The following is a 24,756-nucleotide window of genomic DNA, read 5'->3' on the forward strand; positions in this document are numbered from 1 at the left end:
AGCAACATTTCCTTTTGAAGAATTCTCGTCTTTTGAGTGTCAGCAGATCATCAGGATTACCAATAAAATAACTATGGATAATCCTTATGGCTTGAGCAAAATCTGTTAACACCAAAAATTGTAATTGATCCGCCTGAGTAACTGAGTTCCACCAATCTTTCAACATTCTGTGAATCTTGAAACAAATTCATACAGGATGTTATAATGGCTTTCTTCTGTTAGCCTTCTAGTGTCGAGCCACGCATGGAACTCTTGTAATCTTTCAGGCCATCTGTTGATTGGAATATCATCCAACGTGAAGACCATCTTTGTTGTAGAGACATGTGGTGCTGATCTTGCATTTGATGGTTCTCCGGCTTCAGTCATCTCTTCATCTGATGGTTCTTCAACTTTCACACCAGGTGTGGCCATTACTTCTGGCAAATCCTCAATTCCTTCTTCTGAGAAATTATTGGTTTCTCCAATTGATTCTGAATCATAAGAATTTGCTGATCTTTCTGATTTCCCTGAAAATGATACTGAATCATCTTATTCTGGGATTTGTTCCAAATCTGGAATTGGGGTTGTTTCTGATTCATGTCGTTCAGCTACAGATATCTTTGGTAGTATCTTATGACTGTAATCCTTTAAAAACCTTGTTAAGGGATTAGAAGGATTTTTATAATTTTGCATCATAAGAGACTTTAACATCAGTTTTGGTGGTAGAGATGTTGGTGGTGAAGAGAATTAGCTTTCTTCATCTTCTTGTTTCTCCACTGGTCTTTTGCCTCTAACCTTTTCTCTTTTTCTTTTTTCTTCTGCAGCTTTTCTTTTTTCTTCCTCCTTTTGTGCCTTGATTTGTTGACACAATTCTTAGTAAATAATATGTCCTTTCATAGTAAATTGATCCGGCTTCAGTCATCTCTTCATCTGATGGTTCTTCAACTTTCACACCAGGTGTGGCCATTACTTCTGGCAAATCCTCAATTCCTTCTTACGAGGAATTATTGGTTTCTCCAATTGATTCTGAATCATAAGGATTTGCTGATCTTTCTGATTCCCGAAAAGATCTTGAATCATCTTCTTTTGGGATTTGTTCCCAATCTGGAACTGGGGTTGTTTCTGATTTATGTCGTTCAGCTACAGATATCTTTGGTAGTATCTTATGACTGTAATCCTTTAAAAGCCCTGTTAAGGGATTAGAATGATTTTTATCATTTTACATCATAAGAGACTTTGACATCAGTTTTGGTGGTGGAGATGTTGGTGGTGAAGAGAATTGGCTTTCTTCATCTTCCTGTTTCTCCACTGGTCTTTTGCCTCTAGCCTTTTCTCTTTTTCTTTTTCCTTCTGCAGTTTTTCTTTTTTCTTCCTCCTTTTGTGCCTTGATTTGTTGACACAATTCATAGACTGTGGCCTTCTTTTTTGGCTCTAGTGGAGGAAAAATGATTGGCTGTGTTCCGCCTTGTCGAGGACTATCTGTCTGTCTTATGGATGGGAAAAGTTCAATCCCATTTTTCTCCGGTTGTCGTGGTGGCAGCTTTCCATTTTCTTTCAGATACTTTATCTGCTCTTTAAGGTTCTGGATTTCTTTTTCTCTTTGTGCAAGATGAGAGAATAAATCCTTGCCTGGGGCTGCTGGCTCATAAGCAACTTCTTTAAGCCTTTTTTGAAAAAGTTTTATAAGATTCTTGCTCATTTTTGAATTTTCATCTGTCGTTTTCTCGATCTTTGAGACTTTATTATCAATCTGACAGACTTTATGATCAATCTTTTGATTGCGACAATCTGGCTCTGACATTTTCATTTGCCGGTTCAGGTGGCTTCTTCTTTGCTATCTTGATTTGTTTTCCTACGCATCATCGAAGTTTTGAAGAGATTTTTGGCATATGAAGATATTCATTTTTTTGTGAATTCTTCCAGCGGAGGAAATTCTTAATCATAAGAAGAAGTTGCCGTGTACATGTGAACTTCTGGAAATGCCTAAATGGGGACTGGAACATTCGTTTCTTGCTGGATTTCCCCCATGGTTAAATTAAGGATATTCTTGTTTTGCCTGTAAAGATTTTGATTAATCGCGACTTGAATAGGGTCTGGAAGAGACACAACAACAGCTTGCTTCAGACTTAGTTCTGATCCAAGAGCATAGAAAAGCTTCATCATAGCATAAAAATGCTTAGATAAATCTTTTTTCTGATAAGAGCAACATTTCCTTTTGAAGAATTCTCGTCTTTTGAGTGTCAGGAGATCATCAGGATTACCAATAAAATAACTATGGATAATCCTTATGGCTTGAGCAAAATCATTAACACCAAAATTGTAATTGATCCTTTGAGTGGCGAGTTCCACCAATCTTTCAACATTCTTGTGAATCTTGAAACAAATTCATACAGGATGTTATAATGGCTTTCTTCTATTAGCCTTCTAGTGTCGAGCCACGCATGGAACTCTTGTAATCTTTCAGGCCATCTGTTGATTGGAATATCATCCAACGTGAAGACCATCTTTGTTGTAGAGACATGTGGTGCTGATCTTGCATTTGATGGTTCTCCGGCTTCAGTCATCTCTTCATCTGATGGTTCTTCAACTTTCACACCAGGTGTGGCCATTACTTCTGGCAAATCCTCAATTCCTTCTTCTGAGAAATTATTGGTTTCTCCAATTGATTCTGAATCATAAGAATTTGCTGATCTTTCTGATTTCCCTGAAAATGATACTGAATCATCTTATTCTAGGATTTGTTCCAAATCTGGAATTGGGGTTGTTTCTGATTCATGTCGTTCATTCTGAGATATCTTTGGTAGTATCTTATGATGTAATCCTTTAAAACCTTGTTAAGGGATTAGAAGGATTTTATAATTTTGCATCATAAGAGACTTTAACATCAGTTTTGGTGGTAGAGATGTTGGTGGTGAAGAGAATTAGCTTTCTTCATCTTCTTGTTTCTCCACTGGTCTTTTGCCTCTAGCCTTTTCTCTTTTTCTTTTTTCTTCTGCAGCTTTTCTTTTTTCTTCCTCCTTTTGTGCCTTGATTTGTTGACACAATTCTTAGTAAATAATATGTCCTTTCATAGTAAATTGATCCGGCTTCAGTCATCTCTTCATCTGATGGTTCTTCAACTTTCACACCAGGTGTGGCCATTACTTCTGGCAAATCCTCAATTCCTTCTTCTGAGGAATTATTGGTTTCTCCAATTGATTCTGAATCATAAGGATTTGCTGATCTTTCTGATTCCCCTGAAAAAGATACTGAATCATCTTCTTTTGGGATTTGTTCCCAATCTGGAACTGGGGTTGTTTCTGATTTATGTCGTTCAGCTACAGATATCTTTGGTAGTATCTTATGACTGTAATCCTTTAAAAGCCCTGTTAAGGGATTAGAATGATTTTTATCATTTTGCATCATAAGAGACTTTGACATCAGTTTTGGTGGTGGAGATGTTGGTGGTGAAGAGAATTGGCTTTCTTCATCTTCCTGTTTCTCCACTGGTCTTTTGCCTCTAGCCTTTTCTCTTTTTCTTTTTCCTTCTGCAGTTTTTCTTTTTTCTTCCTCCTTTTGTGCCTTGATTTGTTGACACAATTCATAGACTGTGGCCTTCTTTTTTGGCTCTAGTGGAGGAAAAATGATTGGTGTGTTCGCCTTTGTCGAGGACTATCTGTCTGTCTTATGGATGGGAAAAGTTCAATCCCATTTTTCTCCGGTTGTCGTGGTGGCAGCTTTCCATTTTCTTTCAGATACTTTATCTGCTCTTTAAGGTTCTGGATTTCTTTTTCTCTTTGTGCAAGATGAGAGAATAAATCCTTGCCTGGGGCTGCTGGCTCATAAGCAACTTCTTTAAGCCTTTTTTGAAAAAGCTTTATAAGATTCTTGCTCATTTCTGAATTTTCATCTGTCGTTTTCTCGATCTTTGAGACTTTATTATCAATCTGACAGACTTTATGATCAATCTTTTTGATTGCAGCATTCTGGGCTACAGCATTTTTTGACTGCCAGTTCAGGGTGGCTTCTACTGCTGCTATCTTGATTTGTTTTCCTTCTGCATCTGTCTGAAGTTTTGAAGAGATTTTTGGCATATGAAGATATTCATTTTTTTGTGAATTCTTCAAGTGGAGGAAATTCTTGATCATAAGAAGAAGTTGCTGTGTACATGTGAACTTCTGGAGATGCCTGAACGGGGACTGGAACTTTCGTTTCTTGTTCTTGGCTGCATGTCATAAACTGACTATTTTTCTGGACCCACTTATTGATTCGTTTGTAACATGGCTGCTTTAGAGGCTTAGCTAACCATTTTTGATCGGGGTCTGCTTTTGGAGGAGATGGTGGAAATGTTTGAGATAGGTTTTGGACTTTAAGGGATTGTGGTCTTTTTACAGAATAGTCCACAAGATAAACAAATTTGTCATTATCTTCCCCTAATGGACGGATCACTTTTTTAAGGTCAATTTTCATTTTGAGTATGAAGCATTTTAAATTTAGTACTTACAGACCCCAGAACCAAAAAGAAAATAACTAATTATTAAATCTTGTATTATGTTATTCCATAACTTTATTTTCTAGGCTTAACTTAGGTACGTTTAATACATGTGCGCATGTCTAATACTTATTATGAAGTTACTCATAACGTTTGTGAGCTTTATTTATAAATTTATATATGTTAAAGTAAATTATTATGAGTGAGAAATTTAGTAGAATAGGATTAGCTCTAAAGCAAAGTTGTGCATCTTAAATAGTATTATGTGCTTCCAGATTGTATTAATTAGCAAATAGTGAAGACATTAGTTTTATGTTATTTATTTATTTATTATTTTAAAAAAATCCAATACATTTGGATAGAAATGAGATAAAGGGAGAGGGGTGGTTTTATTTATTAAAGTAAAATTGTGCTTTGATGATATGTTGAAGTAACTTGACCTGTTGAATCATTTCAGCATTGCATATTCTACAACTAATGATGTTTCTGGTGAAAGCATTGACGGATCTACTCAGGTTTGTTCTAAACTTTTAAAATTGAAATGCAATAACTACCCTTAACCATAGCTTTCCCATTTGTGCTTCTGCTTGATTGTGTCATTACATTCAATAGATTTTTGGTGCCACTACTGGAATGTGGCATGGATAAATGTTTTATGGCTGTAATATAATCTCAGAATCTAGTGTGCAAGGTGTGTGCATGAGAAAAAAGTTTATTACCTTATTGTGGAACTAGTCTATTCATTGGACTGGTGGAAATTGTAGGTTATGGTTAGTAGAATGTATGAATTTCATGAGGCTTGATTATTTAAGCTGTAAGAGTTTAATATATCCATTTCCAATTCTTAATTTAAGTGGTATGGGTTTAATGGAACTTTTCTTGTGGGTTATGTGGGTAATAAGGGAAATTCATTGTATTGCTTTAATTCAGCTTCTTGTTATCCTTGATAATCAATATTAATGCACTAATAGTTTGCCTATGTGGTTGACCAGGCACTGGATCAAGTGGTTTCTACTGATATGAAACAGGTCATGCTTGTTAAGGCATTATTAAATGCTCATGACACACTGCTTGCGGAGCTGCAAAAACTTAGTGATGCCATTAACCATGCTGTTGATTTGACTGAATTGACCTCCAAAATGAACGATATGAAGTTATTTGATTCCTTTCTGCAAGAACCGGTTGGTGCTGATGCTGAAGATTCAGCACAAGGCAAGGCACGAAATGGTCTTGAGGTCCTTGCTTTATGTTATCGAACAGTGTACTCTTATTCTTATTTTTGTGTTTTAATATATTAAAATGATAACACCTTTGTCTCTTAACAGAGAGTAAATGGCAGATTAGAGTTTCAAAGTGATAGATTGGTCCATAATTTATCGAAGGATGATGTACTTAAAATATTTAATCTATCGGGAGATCAAGTGTTTTATTTATGGAACACTTTCCTGAATTTCCGCAGGTTAGCACATACAACTTCACTTCCTATTCTTCACTGCTCCTGTGGGTCCCCCTCTAATTCATTTGGGCAATGACAAGTGGTGTATGGTTTGGCACAGCTGTACGCTTAATTGTTTTGAGTACCTTATATTCAGAATGTGGCGCAACGGGCATGAAGGGATTTATGCAGCTGCATTGGGTGGATATAGAACCTCTGCTTCATTTGGATCTGTTAATCCTACAATATTGATGCCCTAAATGAAGGTTAGAACCCCCCTTCACATCATAATTATTTCTATCCTTGGAAAGTGACTGATTATGCATTTTCCAATGCTGCTTGTCATTATATTTGGTTTGCTCTAAATGAAGGTTAGTGCTATCATAATTATTCCTACCCTTGTAAATTGACTTACTTTTCATTTGCTTGTACTGGTTGTCATTGCATTTTGTTTGCTCTTGTTGTCACTAAGAAGCTGATAATGAGCCTTGAACTTCTTGTATAGAACTTGAGTAATGCTAAGGTACAAAGAAGTCGAGTCATGTGTAAATGTCTTCCTTTTTCCAAGATGAATGAGTGGACTCAGTTTTGTTAGGACTGTGTGTCGTGCTCTGCTTGTTGTTTTGAATGGGTACGAATCTCCTAGCACCTTTAGGGAACTAGAATTGAAGTTTGTTAGCTTTGGGCAGAGAATTTTAACCAAAGGCTTGCTTTACCCCAAATAGTTGCTTCTATTTTGATGATATATTGTTGCCCTAAATGAAGGTTAGAGCCCCCTTCACATGGTAATTATTTTATCCTTGGAAAGTGACTGATTATGCATTTGCCAATGTTGCTTGTCATTATATTTGGTTTGCTCTAAATGAAGGTTAGTGCCATCATAATTATTCCTATCCTTGTAAATTCACTGATTTTTCATTTGCCAGTAATGCTTGTCATTGCATTTTGTTTGCTCTTGTTGTCACTAAGAAGCTGATAATGAGCCTTGAACTACCTGTATAAAACTTGAGTAATGCTAAGGTACAAAGAAGTCAAGTCGTTGTGTGAAAATGTCTTCCTTTTTCCAAGATGAATGAGTGGACTCAGTTTTGTTAGGACTATGTGTCGTGCTTTTCTTGTTGTTTTGAATGGGTATGAGGCTCCTAGCACCTTTAGGGAACTAGAACTGAAGTTCGTTAGCTTTGGGCAGAGAATTTTAACCAAAGGCTTGTTTTACCCCAAATAGTTGCTTCTATTTTGATGATATATTGTTGCCCTAAATGAAGGTTAGAGCCTCCTGTATAAAACTTGAGTAGTGGTAGGGTACAAAGAAGTCGGGTCGATGTGTGAAAATGTCTTTTTTTTTCCAAGATGAATGAGTGGACTCAGTTTTGTTAGGACTATGTGACGTGCTCTTCTTGTTGTTTTGAATGGGTACGAGGCTCCTAGCACCTTTAGGGAACTAGAACTCAAGATCCATTAGCTTTGGGTTCTATTTTGATGATATATTGTTGCCCTAAATGAATGTTAAAGCCCCCTTCACATCATAATTATTTCTATCATTGGAAAGTGACTGATTAAGCATTTGCTCTGTCATTATATTTGGTTTGCTCTGAATGAAGGTTGGTGCCCTCATAATTAATCCTATCCTTGTAAATTGACTGATTTTTCATTTGCCAGTACTGCTTGTCATTGCATTTTGTTTGCTCTTGTTGGCTCTTGTTTTCATTAAGAAGCTGATAATGAGCATTGAACTTTTGGGTAATTCTAAGGTGCAAAAGTCGAATCAGGCATCTTATTTGTGTTGTGTGAAAATGTGTTCCTTTTTCCTAGATGAATGAGTGGACTTAGTTTTGTTAGGACTATGTGGCGTGCTTTGCTTCTTGTTTTGAATTGGTACGAGGCTTCTAGCACCTTTAGGGAACTAGAACTCAAGTTCCGTTAGCTTTAGGACGAGAATTTTAAGCAAAGGCTTGCTTTACCCCAAATAGTTACTTTTATTTTTATAATATTGTTGCCCTAAATAAAGGTTAGAGCCCCGTTCACATCTTAATTATTTCTATCCTTGGAAAGTGATTGATTATGCATCTGTCAATGTTGCTTCTATAGAATTGTATTTTGAATCTCGTACAGTGTTTCTGATAAGGACTCGGCTTCTTTGCGGATATGGTTGCTTCCACGTCTCCATCTTTTTGTATGGCTATGGTTGCTTCCATGTGTCATGCTTGCATTTATGACCGCTGTTGTCACTGCTTGTGTCACAGCTGCTTTATGTCATCTCTTACATCATCATTGTTTTAATGATGATTAAGACTTGATTAAGACTTTTTGTCTTATTTATTTATCCTTCAAAATGATGGATAGTAGATATGTCTTGATGACAATTTCCCATGCACTTCTGATTTGTTGCAGAATGTTGGATGGAAAATCTTCAATGTCCATGGCTGCTATTTTTTTGTAGCAGATTGATACCATCATTATTTTCTTTAATGAGATATGAATGATATGCTAATATTCTTCTTCCATCAGTTCTGAATTGATAATTTCTTTCTTGAAGAAGATATTTAGCCTTAGCCATTAAATCAAAACCGGCTTGGATTTGATAATAGCTTAAATTATCTTGACACTTGTCAATTGTTTTTGCCAAGTAATCTTTGTCTTCATCTACAGCAGATAGTCGGGGGCTTCCGAGCATTCTGTGGATTTTCCATATTTAATATGGCTGAAAAAAATTTTCTTTTTCAGAAATACCAATAAGAGTACTTATTTGAATATAGAAATAATAGAAAAAGTCATCGTTTTTTACGATGGTTTGTAATAAAGATTTTACTACAGCTGGAAAATCTTTTAAAAGATGAAAAGAAAAATTTTGTACTACTATTTCTCTAACAAAACCCCATTTGATACTTGTTATATCAAACGGTTCATGATCCAGTCTAAATTTTATAGCTGGATATTCTTTGCTTATAAAATTTGTAAAAACATAAGATTGTAGAAAATGTTCAGAAAATGATTTTTGAAATTGAATTATCTGCTGGTTACAGATAGTTTCATTAATTTTGTTGAATATTTCTCTTGGTAAAATTTGTCTAGATTTATTATATAAACAAATTCTAAATATTTTATTTATAATAGGAGTATTTTTCCTTTATAAATAAGATATTGAAAATATTAAGAAGATTGTTTATCTCCTCTTTTCCATAAATTCCATTTGGAATTCATCTCATTCTCTATATAAAATAGATTTTAATAATAAATATTCAGCTTCATTTTCTTTTGTTATTTTTTCAACTAAGAAATATGAAAATCTGGTAAGAGCTCTTCGGAAATTAGCTCTTTGGTTTGAAATATGGGTTTTCCATATCTCATTTATAAAATCATAAAATTCTGGTGATAAACCAGGATTATAAAAATCTTTAATTTTTGAAAGATCTTTTAAATCTTGAATTTGTTGTTGATTCAACAAATTTTCAGCTCCCTTAATGACTTCAGCATAACTTGTTTGTGATACTGAATTCGGATTTTAGGACCAATTTAATTGACTCACCGTGTTTGGGGTTAATGAAAAAGTATTTCCCATTGGTTGATTTACCATAGGGTAATTTAAAATATTTGTTCCAAGTGGTTGGTTTACCATTGGATAAGACACATAATATCCTTGGTTAGGATAAAATGGTTTTTGTGCAGGTACAAATCCTTTTTTGGAGTTTGATTCTGCTTTCCCTTTATTGGGTTTTTTGTGAACGGTTATCCATTCACCAACTATTAGAGGTTGTTTACCTTTATTAATGAAAAAACCCATAAAAATATTAGGAATAGATGGAAGTAAAAATGTTATAAAATACAAAGCTAAAAATATACCAATTTACATAAACAATGTTAAATTTATGATTCCTAAAATAGTTTGTTTTCCAAAAATGAAGACTGATTTATTATTAGGAAATAATTTTATATGTAAATATTTACCCTTTACTATTGATAAACAATCTATTTGGTTATCAATAAAAGAGGATTTTGTGGAAATACCACTTGAAGATAATAATAAAAGAATGTGTAATAAAAAATTTACACCTATTAAACTCAATTAGTTAATATCTATAATTTATTACTAATATTTGCTGATTTCTTGAGCAGGCCTCATGGATAGAGGTAAACAACCTCTAATAGTTGGTGAATGAACAACCGTTCACAAAAAACCCAATAAAGGGAAAGCAGAATCAAACTCCAAAAAAGGATTTGTACCTGCACAAAAACCATTTTATTCTAACCAAGAATATTATGTGTCTTATCCAATGGTAAACCAACCATTTGGATCAAATGCTTTAAATTACCCTATGGTAAACCAACCAATGGGAAATACTTTTTCATTGACCCCAAACACGGTGAGTCAATTACAATGGTCCCAAAATCCGAATTCAGTATCACAAACAAGTTATGCTGAAGTCATCAAGGGAGTTGAAAATTTGTTGAATCAACAACAAATTCAAGAATTAAAACATCTTTCAAAAATTAAAGATTTTTATAACCCTGGTTTATCACCAGAATTTTATGATTTTATAAACGAAATATGGAAAGCCCATATTTCAAATCAAAGAGCTAATTTCCGAAGAGCTCTTACTAGATTTTCATCATTCTTAGTTGAAAAAACAACTAAAGAAGATGAAGCTGAAAATTTCTTATTAAAATCTATTTTATATAGAGAATGGGATGAATTCAGTTAGAATTCATGGATATTAAGGAGATAAACAATCTTCTTGATATAATTCAATATTTTATTCAAAAGGAAAAACAATTTTATTATGAATAAAGTATTTAGAATCATTTATATAACAAATCTAGACAGATTTTACCTATGGAAATATTCAACAATATTAATGGAACTATCTCAAATCAGCAGATAATTCAATTTCAAAATCATTTTCTAATATTTTCTACAATCTTATGTTTTTAAAAATTTTATAAGCAAAGAATACCCAACTATAAAATTTAGACTAGATCATGAACCGCTTGATATAACAAGTATCGAATGGGGTTTTGTTAGAGAAATAGTAGTAAAAATTTTTCTTTTCATCTTTTAAAAGATTTTTCAATGTAGTAAAATCTTTATTACAAACCATCATAAAAACGATGACTTTTTCTATTATTTCTATATTCAAATAAGTACTCTTATTGTGATGTAAATTTCTATTATCTTCTTAATAGACCCTTCCTCCCCAATAAGAGTACTTTAGGTCCTTTATATTATGGTAATGGTCAAGATCATATTTTTGTTTTATCGATGAAGAAAACACTTCATCGATGAGTCGTCATCTATGTTAAAAATTATAAAAAACGTAAAAAGATGGAAAACAAAAGAATATGATTTCCAATCCTATAAAACACTTATAGAACATTGGAAAGAAAAATTTACTAATAGTAATGATCAACTTGAAAGAGTTGAATATTTAAAATTAATAGAAGAACTTTATGAAAACATAAAGATCTTTTCAAGATGTTCAATTATCATTATATGTTAAAATATGATGATAGTAGTAGTTCAAGTAATTCGAAAAAAAGAATTATATAAGAAATAATCGATGAATAAAAACTTCAATGATCGGGATGAAGATATAAAAGTCTCAACTTATAATTCCGATGAAGAAACCACTTCATCTGAAGATGAAAATATAGATGTTCCAGAACCCATGGATACTGAACCACCAGATCCATATAGGAAAAGAAAAATAGAGTCAGATAGTCAAACAGATAATTATTTGATTAATAATTTAAATAAAGTTCAATGTATAATCAGTATGTTAAATAGTAATATAAAAAATCTAACTATTGATGAGAAAAACTCTAAAAATATAAGAAATTATACTAATAAAAATTCACTAGGATGGTTAGGAGTAAAACCTAATACTCATCATAGACATAAAAAGAAAAATTATAATATCTAGATGTCTTAATCTAGATGTCTTCATCAAGCATTAATGGCTACTTCCATCTTGCTTGCATCATCAATCTATGTTGCTATCTTTGTTGACATCAACCTTCTTGCATATTATTGAGATTCATTTCTTCAATTTCATCTAAATGTAAAGAATCTGATGAGAGTCTTGGTGGTGAGTTCCACGTCTCCCATGTATATTTGACTTTTTCTGTGATGTGAGATGGAAATTCTTCTATCTCCATTTCAGCAATCTTTTTTAACAGCTTCACAGATTCTTCGTTTCTTTCCTCCTGGATGTTTCCATTTGGAAATGCCAATATTCTTCTGCCATCCGTCCATAGTTTGTAGATTTCATCATGGAGAAGATAATGGGCTTGTGATAATAAATCTAATCCTGTTTGGACTTGATAATCTTCAAATTTAGTATAACATTTATCAATTGTTTTTGACAAATGTTTTTATCTTCATTCTGAAAGAGATAATTGGGGTGTTCCAACCATCTTTTTAATTATCCAAATTTGATATGGCTGATAAAATTTTTCTTGTTCAGCTATACCAATTAGACTACTAATTTCAATATGAAAATAGTAATAAAAATCATCATTGTTTATGATGTTTTGTAAGACAGACTTTACAATGGCTGGAAAATCTTTTAAGAGATGAAAAGAGAGATTTTGCACAACTATTTCTTTAGTAAAACCCCATTCAATATTGGTTATATCAAATGGTTCATGATCAAGTCGTATTTTAAAGTAGGAAATTCATTATCTAAATAATCGGTAAAAACATATGCTTGTAGAAAATATTCGAAAAAAGCTTTTGAAATTGAATTTGTTGTCGCAAATTTCTTTATTTATTTTATGAATATTTCTCTGGTAATAATTTCCTAGCTTTATTATACATACATATTCTAAATACTTTATTCATAATAGAATTGTTTTTCCTTTATGAATAAAATATTGAATAATATCAAGAAGATTGTTTATCTCCTTAATATCAATGAATTCTAACTGGAATTCATCCCATTCTGTATATAAAATAGATTTTAATAATAAATCTTCAGCTTCATTTTCTTTAGTTATTTTTTCAACTAAGAAAGATGAAAATTTGGTAAGAGCTCTTCGGAAATCAGCTCTTTGGTTTGAAATATGAGTTTTCCATATCTCATTTATAAAATCATAAAATTCTGGTGATAAACCAGGATTATAAAAATCTTTAATTTTTGAAAGATCTTTTAAATCTTGAATTTGTTGTTGATTCAACAAATTTTCAGCTCCCTTAATGACTTCAGCATAACTTGTTTGTGATACTGAATTCGGATTTTGGGACCAATTTAATTGACTCACCGTGTTTGGGGTTAATGAAAAAGTATTTCTCATTGGTTGATTTACCATAGGGTAATTTAAAATATTTGTTCCAAGTGGTTGGTTTACCATTGGATAAGACACATAATATCCTTGGTTAGGATAAAATAGTTTTTGTGCAGGTACAAATCCTTTTTTGGAGTTTGATTCTGCTTTCCCTTTATTGGGTTTTTTGTGAACGGTTGTCCATTCACCAACTATTAGAGGTTGTTTACCTCTATCCATAAGGCCTGCTCAAAAAATCAGCAAGTAGATTTTCATCACTTTTAATATAAAAAACTTCAAAATTAAAAGTACATAAATCATTATACCACCTAATTCTTCTAGGAACAGTTTCTAAACTATTGTTAGTTAAAAACTGTTTGACTGTCTGATTATCAGTTCTTATAATAAACTTTTCAGGTGCTAAATAAATAAGGAAAGTTTTTATCCCTTTTTTAATAGCTAGCAATTCTTTTTCATAAATAATATAATTAACCTCATTAGGTTTAAATTTTCTGAGCTATATCCACATATTAGTTCTTCATTATTATTAGCTATTTTGGCTTTCGAATACATCCCCAATAATATTGTGATGCATCGGTTTCTAAAATTAGTTTATCTCCTTTTTAGGTAAATAAACCTTTGGGTTATAAGTAATTTCATTTTATATTTTTGCAACTTCTTCGTCTTGTTTAGTCCAACAAAAACAAATATTCTTTTTAATTTATCATATAATCCTCCTATTTTTCAGCTAATTTTGGAAAAAGGTTCTTCCATAATTAACTATTCCTAAAAATTATGAAAGATGTTTTTATCTTCTATTTTTCAGAAATTCTTTTATTTTTACAATAATAAAATATTTCTTTATTGTTATTATTAAAACTTGATCTAATTTATTATTAACACTAGTTAATATTTCTTTAGACTCATGATTTAAGTCTAAATCTTTTATATTTCCTAAGTTATTTATTTTTCTTCTACAGAATGTACTTTACTAAATAACCTACCAAAATAAAAAGAAGTTATATGAACAAGACTATTAATACCCTTACTCAGAGATGAAATGTTGTTTCATTTCTAGAGTCTATATGCGTAATATGATCACAAGTTTTATCTTTAAACTGACACTCGATTTGTAAAAATAAAAGAATTTCCTGAAAAAATAGAAGATAAAAAACATCTTTCACAATTTTTAGGAATAGTTAATTATGGAAGATAAAAAATAGCCATGCAAAAAGATGGAGACGTGGAAGCAACCACATCCACAAAGAAGCCGAGTCCTTATCAGAAACACTGTACGGGATTCAAAATACAATTGTATAGAATTTTTAGAATTCCTCTATAAATAGGGAGGAAAGCTCAATTGTATAACATCTTATAAATTTCTAACTACCTTACTTTTTAGTTTTCTCTTTTGTAAACTTTCCTTTTGTAATCAAAGAGTTTATATTCCCTTCCACTCATACTCTATAAACCCTTCCTTCCACCCCCGCTTGGTATCAGAGCTGACTTTCTCTTTTCTTAAGGTTTGGGGAAATTACTAATAAAAACCTCTTTATTTTCAAAATTATTGAAATGGGCCAGGTCCTAAATTAATTATCGGAATGGGCCAATTTCCTTAAAATGCATCTACGTCAGCTCGTTGTCAGGGGACATAAATATGCAAGTAAACCCCAAAAAAACTAAGAAATTAAAATAAAGATATAAAAAATCAATCAACTTACAAAAATTCAGACTTGAGATAACGAAGAAAATATCTCAGTTCAGGAGACAAATTGAAACGATCATAATCTTGCTTATCTGACCCAAACGGGTAATTTATAATGACATCCATCAATTTTTTAAGTTCTTCAATGACATAATTCATCTTGCTCTTTGGTCCATCTAAATTAGGTAAAACTTTTACCTGACATTCAAAATCATTCCTCGTAATAAATAAACATTTAATTGGGTTTTTTCGTATAAATGCTTTTACATATACTTTTATCAGTTTTTCTAGCCCAAATACGGGCAGTATCTTGAAATATCTTTACAAAATCCCTCATAATATAACTAAACCAGCTAACTCTACTCCTCTGTGAACGCCTATGTTTCCAGTCACTCTTCTGTTTTTCAAAAAATTCCATTATATTTAAACAATATTCAAACGCAAGCAGGCATTTCTTTTCATGACATACGATTTGATGACACCTGAGTAAGTTATCATCATTGGCATGTTTAACTAAGAACTTGTACAATCTAAGAGCTGCTGTCTTATCTTCATAAGTCAGAAAAGTTGAAGGAATTTCTTTATTTAAAAACTTTAAGACACCCTTATACGTATCTGAATTATAATAATTGATAACACAATGTGGTACATCCATAGCTGTGGGCCTACAGCAAACCAGAAACAAAAATGACTATAGAGAAGTGGAGAAGCTATGTTCAATGGAATTATTTTCAACCAAGAAAAAAAAAAGAAAAGGTAACAAAGCAAGCTTGGCCATTTATATAATAATCAAAAGATAAACATCAGGCACAAAAAAAAGTATATATATTCATTCAAATTCGTACACGAACTGTTCTAAAAAGCCTAGATTTTAAAAGAGTAAAAAGTACCTAATAGTGAAATATTTTACTGAATCAGATAGTTTATCAGCAAGAACGTACTAATTAGCAAGCAATAAAACTGTTTGACTGAATAAATAAAATATACCAAAGATGCTCAATTGATAATGTTATAATTAATATATGAGTATGACAATACGACTCAATAAATGAGATCACAATGTAAATAGATGTAACCATCTAAATCAAAATAAAATTAAGTCCTGATTAAAATAAAACAAATATTGTACTAATCAACAAGAAAGAAGGTTTTGCAACAGGCCTGAGCATGCTCATGGGCAGTGCAAATAGGGATAGAGATGTGAGTGTCAAAAATGATTATTGAGGGCGATACATAATCGGTAATAAAGAAATGCAACATAGAAAAACCAAATAAATCAGAGATTGGAGTGTATTTGGGATATCAAGCCATATATAAACAGATTTAGACTCTTGAGATACAAATATACGAGTCTATCGTCAAATCAACTCACCCATTTCTTAGCTACTGAAAGTTTTCAGCGAAAAGAAACGTTTTACCCGGAAGATTCGATTCTAACTTCGTTGTGCAAAAAATGGAGAAGTTGGCATGGAAGCCGAACTGAGTAAGACGACAATACTCTGGAAGAAAGAACGACAAGGGGAATTTCTTAAGGTTTTTGGATTTTTTCGGAGAGTGGGTGTCAGGCTGTGACTGACTGGGCTTTTTCAGTGGGTTTATTGGTTTAATTTTTATTGTCTATGCGCAGCCCGTTTTGACTTTTTTGGGTTGTCATTTATTTGTTTTCTTTAGTTTATTTCTTAATAAAGCCCAGTTGGTTTATTAAAAAAAATCAAGATAATTAAGAAAGTAAAAAAAGATAAAATGTTTTAAATTTTAATATAATTAAAATTTAAATTTTAATTAAATATATAAATTATTTAAAGTTGTTAGTATTAGAAAGTGGAAGTTCTACAAATAAAATATAATCAATTCAATATTTATATAATAAATGCATGACCGGTTTTGAATATTGACTTCTTTATGCTATATTATCTTGATTTACATAAAATAATTTATAAAGATTGATGTAAATTTGAATATTTTCTCGATTAAAATTTATTACTTTTATTTATAACTTTTTATTATTAAGAAAAAAGTGTTTAAAGAAAAAAATATAAACATTTAGAAACCAAAATCAATTCTATTAATTAATGGATGTAAGTCGATTGAGTATTATTGTCAATGCAGGAGCATGATCGGAACATACATCCATATAAGGTTAATTTTTTTTAAGAAAATATTATTATTAATAGTAATCATAGACAACGATAGAACGAAGACATATGATATAGCACAAACAATAAATAAATCACCACAAACCAATATCCAATTACATAAACAAGTTCAAAGTTTCAACAATGATAATAGACAGTGTCTTCAAAGTTTTTCCTTCACCATCAACATGGGTTATAACTCAACTCTATACCCCAATGCGTTCCGATTGAAGCTTAAGGGGAAATTATCAATAAAAGCTCCTTTTTATTTTCAAAATTATCAAAATGAGTCAGTTCTTAAATTAATTATCGGAATGGACCAATTTCTCTCAAAATGCGTCCACCTTAGCGCGTTGTCAGGGGATAAAGCAGAAAAATGCTTCCTTGAGGAAGCATTTTTCCCGTGTCTACTACAGTACCAACGGCTATTTTTTTACCGCTGGTAACCCTTCAACGGTAAAAAAACTATAAAATGTCCCTTTCATTTTTTTCACACTTAAATCATTTTCATCTTCAATCTTTCAATATTCTCTCAAATTTCTCTCAAAGCTCTCTTTAATTTTTTTCGAAAAAGCTCTAATTTTATTTTTTTGAATTTATTTTTTTAAATCAAAAAAATTGATTGTGTTAACAATGGCCGGAGAATTAATTCGTCTCGATGATAAACACATTTTCGTCGAACAACTGAAAATGGTAAGTGTTAAATTTAATTTTTAAATACTATTTAAGATTTTTTTCATTTATGTAATTTTAAATAATTTTTATTTTATTATTTCTTATAAAAGTATGTAGATCGGATATTGTAATATTATATCCGTAATATACCTGGTCCTCCATCACCGTTGATAGAGAATTACCTGCGAGAAGTAGGTTTTTGGCACGTGGCGACGAGAGGCCGGGGGTGCAAGTTGGACCCAAAACTCATTAGTGCATTGATAAAGAGGTGGAGACTCGAGACGCACACATTCTATCTTCCATGTGGAGAGTGTACTATCACTTTAGAAGACGTGAATTTGCAATTGGAATTGCCGGTGGACGGGTACGTAATCACCGAGTCCATTCAATTTGGTGATTGGGGAGCGGTATGCTATGAGCTTTTGGGTGCTATACCGGATAATATTAATAGAGGTCAGATCGATATGAGCTGGTTACGAGACACATTCCCAGAGCCGGATGATGATTCTACTGAATTAGAAAGAATATGATATGCTCGGGCATACATTCTTTGAGATAATTGTAGGTTATTTGATACCAGACTTGGCACGAAACTTTATACATCTGAGGTGACTGTTGAAACTCGTTGATTTTAGAGCAGCTGGTAAATTTAGTTAGGGGTCTGCCGTGTTGTCAACATTGTACCGGGAGATTTGCGGGACGACGCGACCGAATAAAGCGAAAATTAGAGGTTGCCTATCACTACTGCAATCATGGGCAAGATTTCACTTTTCATTTTTACGTTCTCGAGTGGACCACCCATATACATTTCCACTCATAACCATGGCTGCGTCGTTCCATTTGGACATGCGGTACAATGTAATCCAGTTATCAACGTCTAAACATGTAAGTAAACAAATTATGTACCCAGTTACTTAAATTTCCATCTAAACACTTATCTAAAGAATAATTAAAATTGTTAAGCTCAAATACTCCTCTTTTCAGGATATAATCCAGATTGATAAGAAAACGACATTTATTATCGTCTCCCTAAATAAAAGGCGAATCAAGTAAGCACCTGGGGCTCATGTAATCCCTGTCAATGTGGACATAAACATGTAAGTAAGCCTAAAAAAAACTATGAACTTAAAATGAAGATACAAAAAATCAATCAACTTACAAAAATTTAGACTTGAGATAACAAAGGAAACATCTCAGTTCAGGAGACAAATTGAAACGATCATACTCTGGCTTCTCTAACCCGAACGACGTGGCCATGATTACTAGTGGGAATGTATATGGGTGGTCCACTCCATTACGTAAAAATGAAAAGCGAAACCGTGCCCATGATTGCAGTAATGATAGGCAACCTTTGATTTTCGATTTGTTCGTTCGTGTCGCCCCGCACATCTCCCGGTACAATGTTGCCAACACGGTAGATCCCTCTAAATTCACTAGTTGCTCTAAAATCAACGAGTTTCAGTAGCTATCTCAAATGTACAAGGTTTCGTGACAAGTCCGGCATTAGATAACCTCTAATTATCTTAAGAATATATGCCCGAGCATATCGTATTCTTGTTAGTTTAGTAGAATAATCATCCAGCTCTGGGAATGTGTCTAATAACCAGCTCATCTCGATTCGACCTCCGTTAATATTATTCGGAATAGCACCCAAAAGCTCGTAGCATACCGTTCCCTAATCACCAGATTGAACGGACCCGGTGACTGCGTACCCGTCCACCGATAATCCCAATTGCAAATTCACGTCTTCCAAAGTGATAGTACACTTTTCACATGGAAGATGAAATGTGTGCATCTCGGGTCTCCACCTCTCTATCAACGCACTAATGAGTTTCGGGTCCAATTTTCATCCCCGGCCTATCGTCGCCACGTGCCAAAAACCCGCTTCCTGCAGGTAATTTTCTATCAACGGTGATGGAGGACCAGGCATATTACGGATATAGCATTACAATATCCGATCTAAAGACTTTTATAAGAAATAAAAATTATTAAAAATTTCATAAATGAAAAAAATCTTAAATAATATTTAAAAATTAAATTTAACATTTACCATTTTAATTTATTCGATGAATATGTGTTTATTATCGAGACGAATTAATTCTCTAGCCATTGCTAACACTATCAAAAAATAAAATTAGAGCTTTTTCGAAAAAAATTAAAGAGAGCTTTGAAAGAAGATGGAAAGGATTTAAATGTAAAAAAAATAAAATGGGGGTTTTATAGTTTTTTTTACCGTTGGGGAGTTAACCCGTTGGTACTGTAGCAGACACGGGAAAAACACTTCCTTGAGGAAGGGTTTTCCTGTTTTATCCCCTGGTAACGCGCTGACGTGGACGCGTTTTGGGAGAAATTGGCAAATTTCGGTAATTAATTTAGGACCTAGCCCATTTCGATAGATTTAAAAATAAAAGGGGCTTTTATTGGTAATTTTCCCTTAAGCTTTAGCTGGAACACATCGGGGTATAGAGTTGAGTTATAATCCATGTTGATGGTGAAGGAAAAACTTTGAAGACACTGTCAATTATCTTTGTTGAAACTTTGATCTTGTTTATGTAATTGGATATTGGTTTGTGGTGATTTATTTATTGTTTGTACTATATATTATGTCTTCGTTCTATCATTGTCCATAATTACTATTAATAATAATATTTTCTTAAAAAAAAGTCACCTCATATGGATGTCTATTCCCGATCATGCTCCCTGCATTGACAATAATACTCAATCGACTTACATCCATTAATTAATAGAATTGATTTTGGTTTCTAAATGTTTATATATTTTTTCTTTAAATACTTTTTTTCTTAATAATAAAAAGTTATGATTAAAAGTAATAAATTTTAATCGAGAAAATATTCAAATTTACATCAATCTTTGTAAATTATTTTATGTAAATCAAGATAATATTGTATAAAGAAGTTAATATTCAAAAACTGATCATGCATTTAAATAATTTATATATTTAATTTAAATTTAAATTTTTAATTATATTGAAATTTAAAAATATTTTATGTCTTTTTTACTTTTTTAATTATCTTGATTTTTTTTAATAAACCAACTGGGCTTTATTAAGAAATAAACTAAAGAAAACAAATAAAGGTCAGCCCAAAAAAGTCAAAACGGGCTGCGCATAGATAATAAAAATTAAACCAAGAAACTCACTGAAAGAGCCCAGACAGTCAAAGCCTGATACCCAATCTCCGAAAAAATTCAAAAACCTTAAGAAATTCCCATTGTCGTTCTTTCTTCTAGAGTATCGTCGTCTCACTCAGTTCGGCTTCCTCGCCAACTTCTTCATTTTTTGCACAACGAAGTTAGAATCGAATCTTCCAAGTAAACCGTTTCCCTTCATTTAAAACTTTCAGTAGCTAGGAAATGGGTGAGTTGATTTGCCGGTAGACTCGTATATTTGTATCTCAAGAGTCTGAATCTGTTTATATGTGGCTTGATATCCCAAATACACTCCAATCTCTGATTTATTTGGTTTTTCTTTGTTGCTTTTCTTTATTACCGATTATGTATCGCCCTCAATAATTATTTTTGACACTCACATCTCCGTCCCTATTTGCACTACCCATGAGCACGCCCAGGCCTATTGCAAAACCTTCTTTCTTGTTAATCAGTACAATCTTTGTTTTATTTTAATCAGGACTTAGTTTTATTTTAATTTAGATGGTTACATCTATTTACATTATAGTCTCGTCGTAATGTCATACTCATATATTGATTATAACATAATCAATTGAGCATCTATGATACATTTTATTTATTCAGTCAAACAGTTTTATTGCTTGCTAATTAGTATGTTCTTGTTGGTAAACTATATGATTCAGTAAAAAAATTCATCAGTAGGTACTTTTTACTCTTTTAGAATCTAAATTTTTTAGAACAGTTCATGTATTGATTTGAATGAATATATATACTGATTTTTTTGTGCCTGATGTTTATATTTTGATTCTTATATAAATGGCCAACTTGCTTTGATACCCTTTCTTTTTTTCCTGGTTGAAAACAATTCCATTGAACATAGCTTCTCCACTTCTCTATAGTCATTTTTGTTTCTAGTTTGCTGTAGGCCCACAGCTATGGATGTACCACATTGTGTTATCAATGATTATAATTTAGATACGTATAAGGGTGTCTTAAAATTTTTAAATAAAGAAATTCCTTCAACTTTTCTGACTTATGAAGATAAGACAGAGCTCTTAGAATGTACAAGTTCTTGGTTAAACATGCCAATGATGACGACTTACTCAGTTGTTATCAAATCGTATGTCATGAAAAGAAATATCTGCTTGCGTTTGAATATTATTTAAATATAATGGAATTTTTTGAAAAACAGAAGAGTGACTGGAAACATAGGCGTTCACAGAGGAATAGGGCTAGCTGGTTTAGTTATATTAGGAGGGATTTTGTAAATATATTTCTAGATGCTGCCCGTATTTGGGCTAGAAAAACTGATAAAAGTAGATGTAAAAGCATTTGTACGGAAAACCCAATTAAATGTTTGTTTATTACGAGGAATGGTTTTGAATGTCGGGTAAAAGTTTTACCTAATTTAGATGGACCAAGGAGCAAGATGGATGATGACAGTGAAGAACTTAAAAAATTGATGGACGACATCATAAATTACCCGTTTGGGTCAGATAAGCCAGATTATGATTGTTTCAATTTGTCTTTTGAACTGAGTTTTTTTTCGTTATCTTAAGTCTAAATTTTTGTAAGTTGATTGATTATTGTATTTTTATTTTAATTTCATAGTTTTTTTGGGGTTTACTTGCATGTTTATGTCCACATTGACAGGGATTACATGAGCCCTAGGTGCTTACTTGATTCGCCTTTTATTTGGGAAGACGTTGATAAGTGTCGGTTTCTTATCAATCTGGATTATCTCCTAAAGAGAGGAGTATTTGAGCTTAACAATTTTAATTATTCTTTAGATGAGTTTAGATAGAAATTTGAGTAACTGGGTACATTCTTTGTATGGCAAACCGATGCTGTATAAAGTATATGACTATAGCCGAAAGAGTTACGAACTCTTGAGCGCTGCTGCTGTTGTACGATTCTGCTCAAATGTTCTCCGGCATTACAATGAATATGCAAATGAATGCGGGGAAATAAAAGTAAGATTTCGATATTTCTGATAATATTCTATTTAGTTTTGTTACTAAATTCTACTTAAATTGTTTATTTTTGTAGATTGGCAAGATTAGGATCGTGAGAAAGTTGAGCGAGGCCCTACCAAATTTTTTTGTGGATCTATTTGACGGTTGTGTCAATCATGCATACTGTTTGGAAGAGTTATATAAACCCAACGTGCATGAAGCAGTGTACTAAGGAATATATAAACTTTTTATAATTATTGTAAATTTATTTTTGTAATTCATATTGAATGAATAATGTTATATTAATATTTTGACATAAGAAACGAGCTTTTCGCAAACCTTTGGCTTCTGAATATCGATACTGACACATTGACAAAGCAGAGAAAAGTAAGTTAAAACTACAAAATGTACAAGTTTTAAAGATGCCTCAATATTGTGTAAGCTCATACATAGTGTGCATGTACAATTTCACATTTATGGTACAAGGTGTTATCACGTTGTATGCATATGCAGTGCATGATTATGTTTTCACTGTTAGGTAGACCGATTTAGAAGAATTCTGCTTTGACTTCTGTTTAGAGGTGTCCATGGGCTGGGTTTGAGTCGGGCTCAAAAAAAATTTCGGCCCGCCCAAAAAAAATCCTAAGCCCGAGCCCGGCTCGACCTAGCCCATTTTTTAATAAACACCAAAAATTTATTTTTAAAAAAATTAAAAAAAGTATTTTAAAATATTTTAAAATTAAAAAATTTAAAAATATATTTGTTATATTCGGGCCGGGCCAAAAAAGTGGTGCCCGAGGCCCGGCCCGTTTTCTAAACGGGCCTAGTTTTTTTGGCCAAACCTATATTTTGGGCCTATATTTTTACCCGAACACTCCCATATTTCGGGCGAGCCGTCGGGCCGAGCCAGGCCGCTCGACCCATGGGCACCTCTACTTCTGTTCCTTGTCTCTTTTTTTTTCCGATTCTCAATGTATACATACGAAAATATGAAAGTGGGGGAGAATTCTGACCTATTGTTTGTTTTGTTTTTGTATGAATTTTGTCAATATATATGACTGACTTCTTGTTTGTTTTGTTTTTTAAAGTTTTGGTTTATACCCAAATCGCAAATATGTTTTATTGTGCCTAAATGCATAATGAAATTCTTGTTGGAGCCTATGAATTTAATTTGTAGTGTAATGTTAGTTGCTTTGGATTATTGGTCGTTTCTTGTCATGTTATTGATGTAATTTTATTGATGTAATTTCTGTTTATATAGATCTCTGGTGTTTGCTCTCTCTCTCTCTTTTTTTTTTTTGAAGTCTTTGGATCAGTTTGGGTCTTCTATTCATAATGTTGTTATTGTTTTCTCACTTTTACATTTAAACAAAGGATTTTGATATTTACTTCTGATAGCATGTTTATTTGGTATATTTTACGTGTTCAAATCAATTTATTCTTGAATTAATTCTTGTTAATTGGTGAATTTTATGTTTAAATCTTGTCAGGAACGAAATTCGGATGCATTAATTCAAAGACAAGTAGAAAATGATTAAATTGGAGCATGAGCAATAGAAGAGGGGTCGAATTAGAAATTTAGAGACATTTAAGGGTTGATTAGGTTTTTGATTTTGTAAAAATTATATTTAGAAAGGAAAATCTAATATTTTATTTCATGTAAATAGTGGGTAGGTGGTTTAGCCTAATTTTTGATGATGTGGGCTTGGTAGATTATCATACCTAGCTCTCCAAGTGGCTTAGGTTTCCTAATCATCTCTCAGTTCTAGGTAGAGTCGCTGCCTCTCAACTTAGCCTCCCCACAAGAAAATCTGGATTTATTTCAATCTATGTTTTGAATTTTGGATTGGATTCCTTTGAATTTTAAATGTTCAGGTTTCAATTTGATACTCAAGTTTTGTTTTATCTCAATTAAGTACTTGATTTTGATATTCAATTTGATATAATTTTTTTACTCCAAATATTGAAAACAAATTTCAGTACTTAGTGGTGAA

At 32.4% G+C, this 24,756-nt stretch overlaps 1 protein-coding gene across 6 annotated transcripts in view; it reads left to right on the plus strand.

Annotated features, from left to right (window-relative positions):
- LOC105772509 (uncharacterized) overlaps nucleotides 1-24,644 on the plus strand; it is a 54,636-nt gene extending 29,992 nt beyond the window's left edge. Inside the window, exons 2-6 of one of the 6 annotated variants that reach the window (XM_012593799.2) lie at nucleotides 4,908-4,965; nucleotides 5,443-5,685; nucleotides 5,776-5,909; nucleotides 6,007-6,151; nucleotides 24,253-24,644. In XM_012593799.2, coding sequence (XP_012449253.2) covers nucleotides 4,908-4,965; nucleotides 5,443-5,685; nucleotides 5,776-5,909; nucleotides 6,007-6,145 — 574 coding nt within the window. In that variant the 3' untranslated portion in view covers nucleotides 6,146-6,151; nucleotides 24,253-24,644. Of the gene's footprint in view, nucleotides 1-3,634; nucleotides 4,417-4,907; nucleotides 4,966-5,442; nucleotides 5,686-5,775; nucleotides 5,910-6,006; nucleotides 6,152-22,856; nucleotides 23,101-24,252 lie in introns of those variants that run through there. The other 5 variants (XM_052632568.1, XR_008196889.1, XR_008196891.1 and 2 more) reach the window with 5 other exon arrangements.
- The last annotated feature ends 112 nt before the right edge of the window (nucleotides 24,645-24,756 follow it).

The sequence above is a fragment of the Gossypium raimondii genome, chromosome 6 (assembly GCF_025698545.1).
Source record: "Gossypium raimondii isolate GPD5lz chromosome 6, ASM2569854v1, whole genome shotgun sequence".
NCBI lineage: Eukaryota > Viridiplantae > Streptophyta > Magnoliopsida > Malvales > Malvaceae > Gossypium > Gossypium raimondii.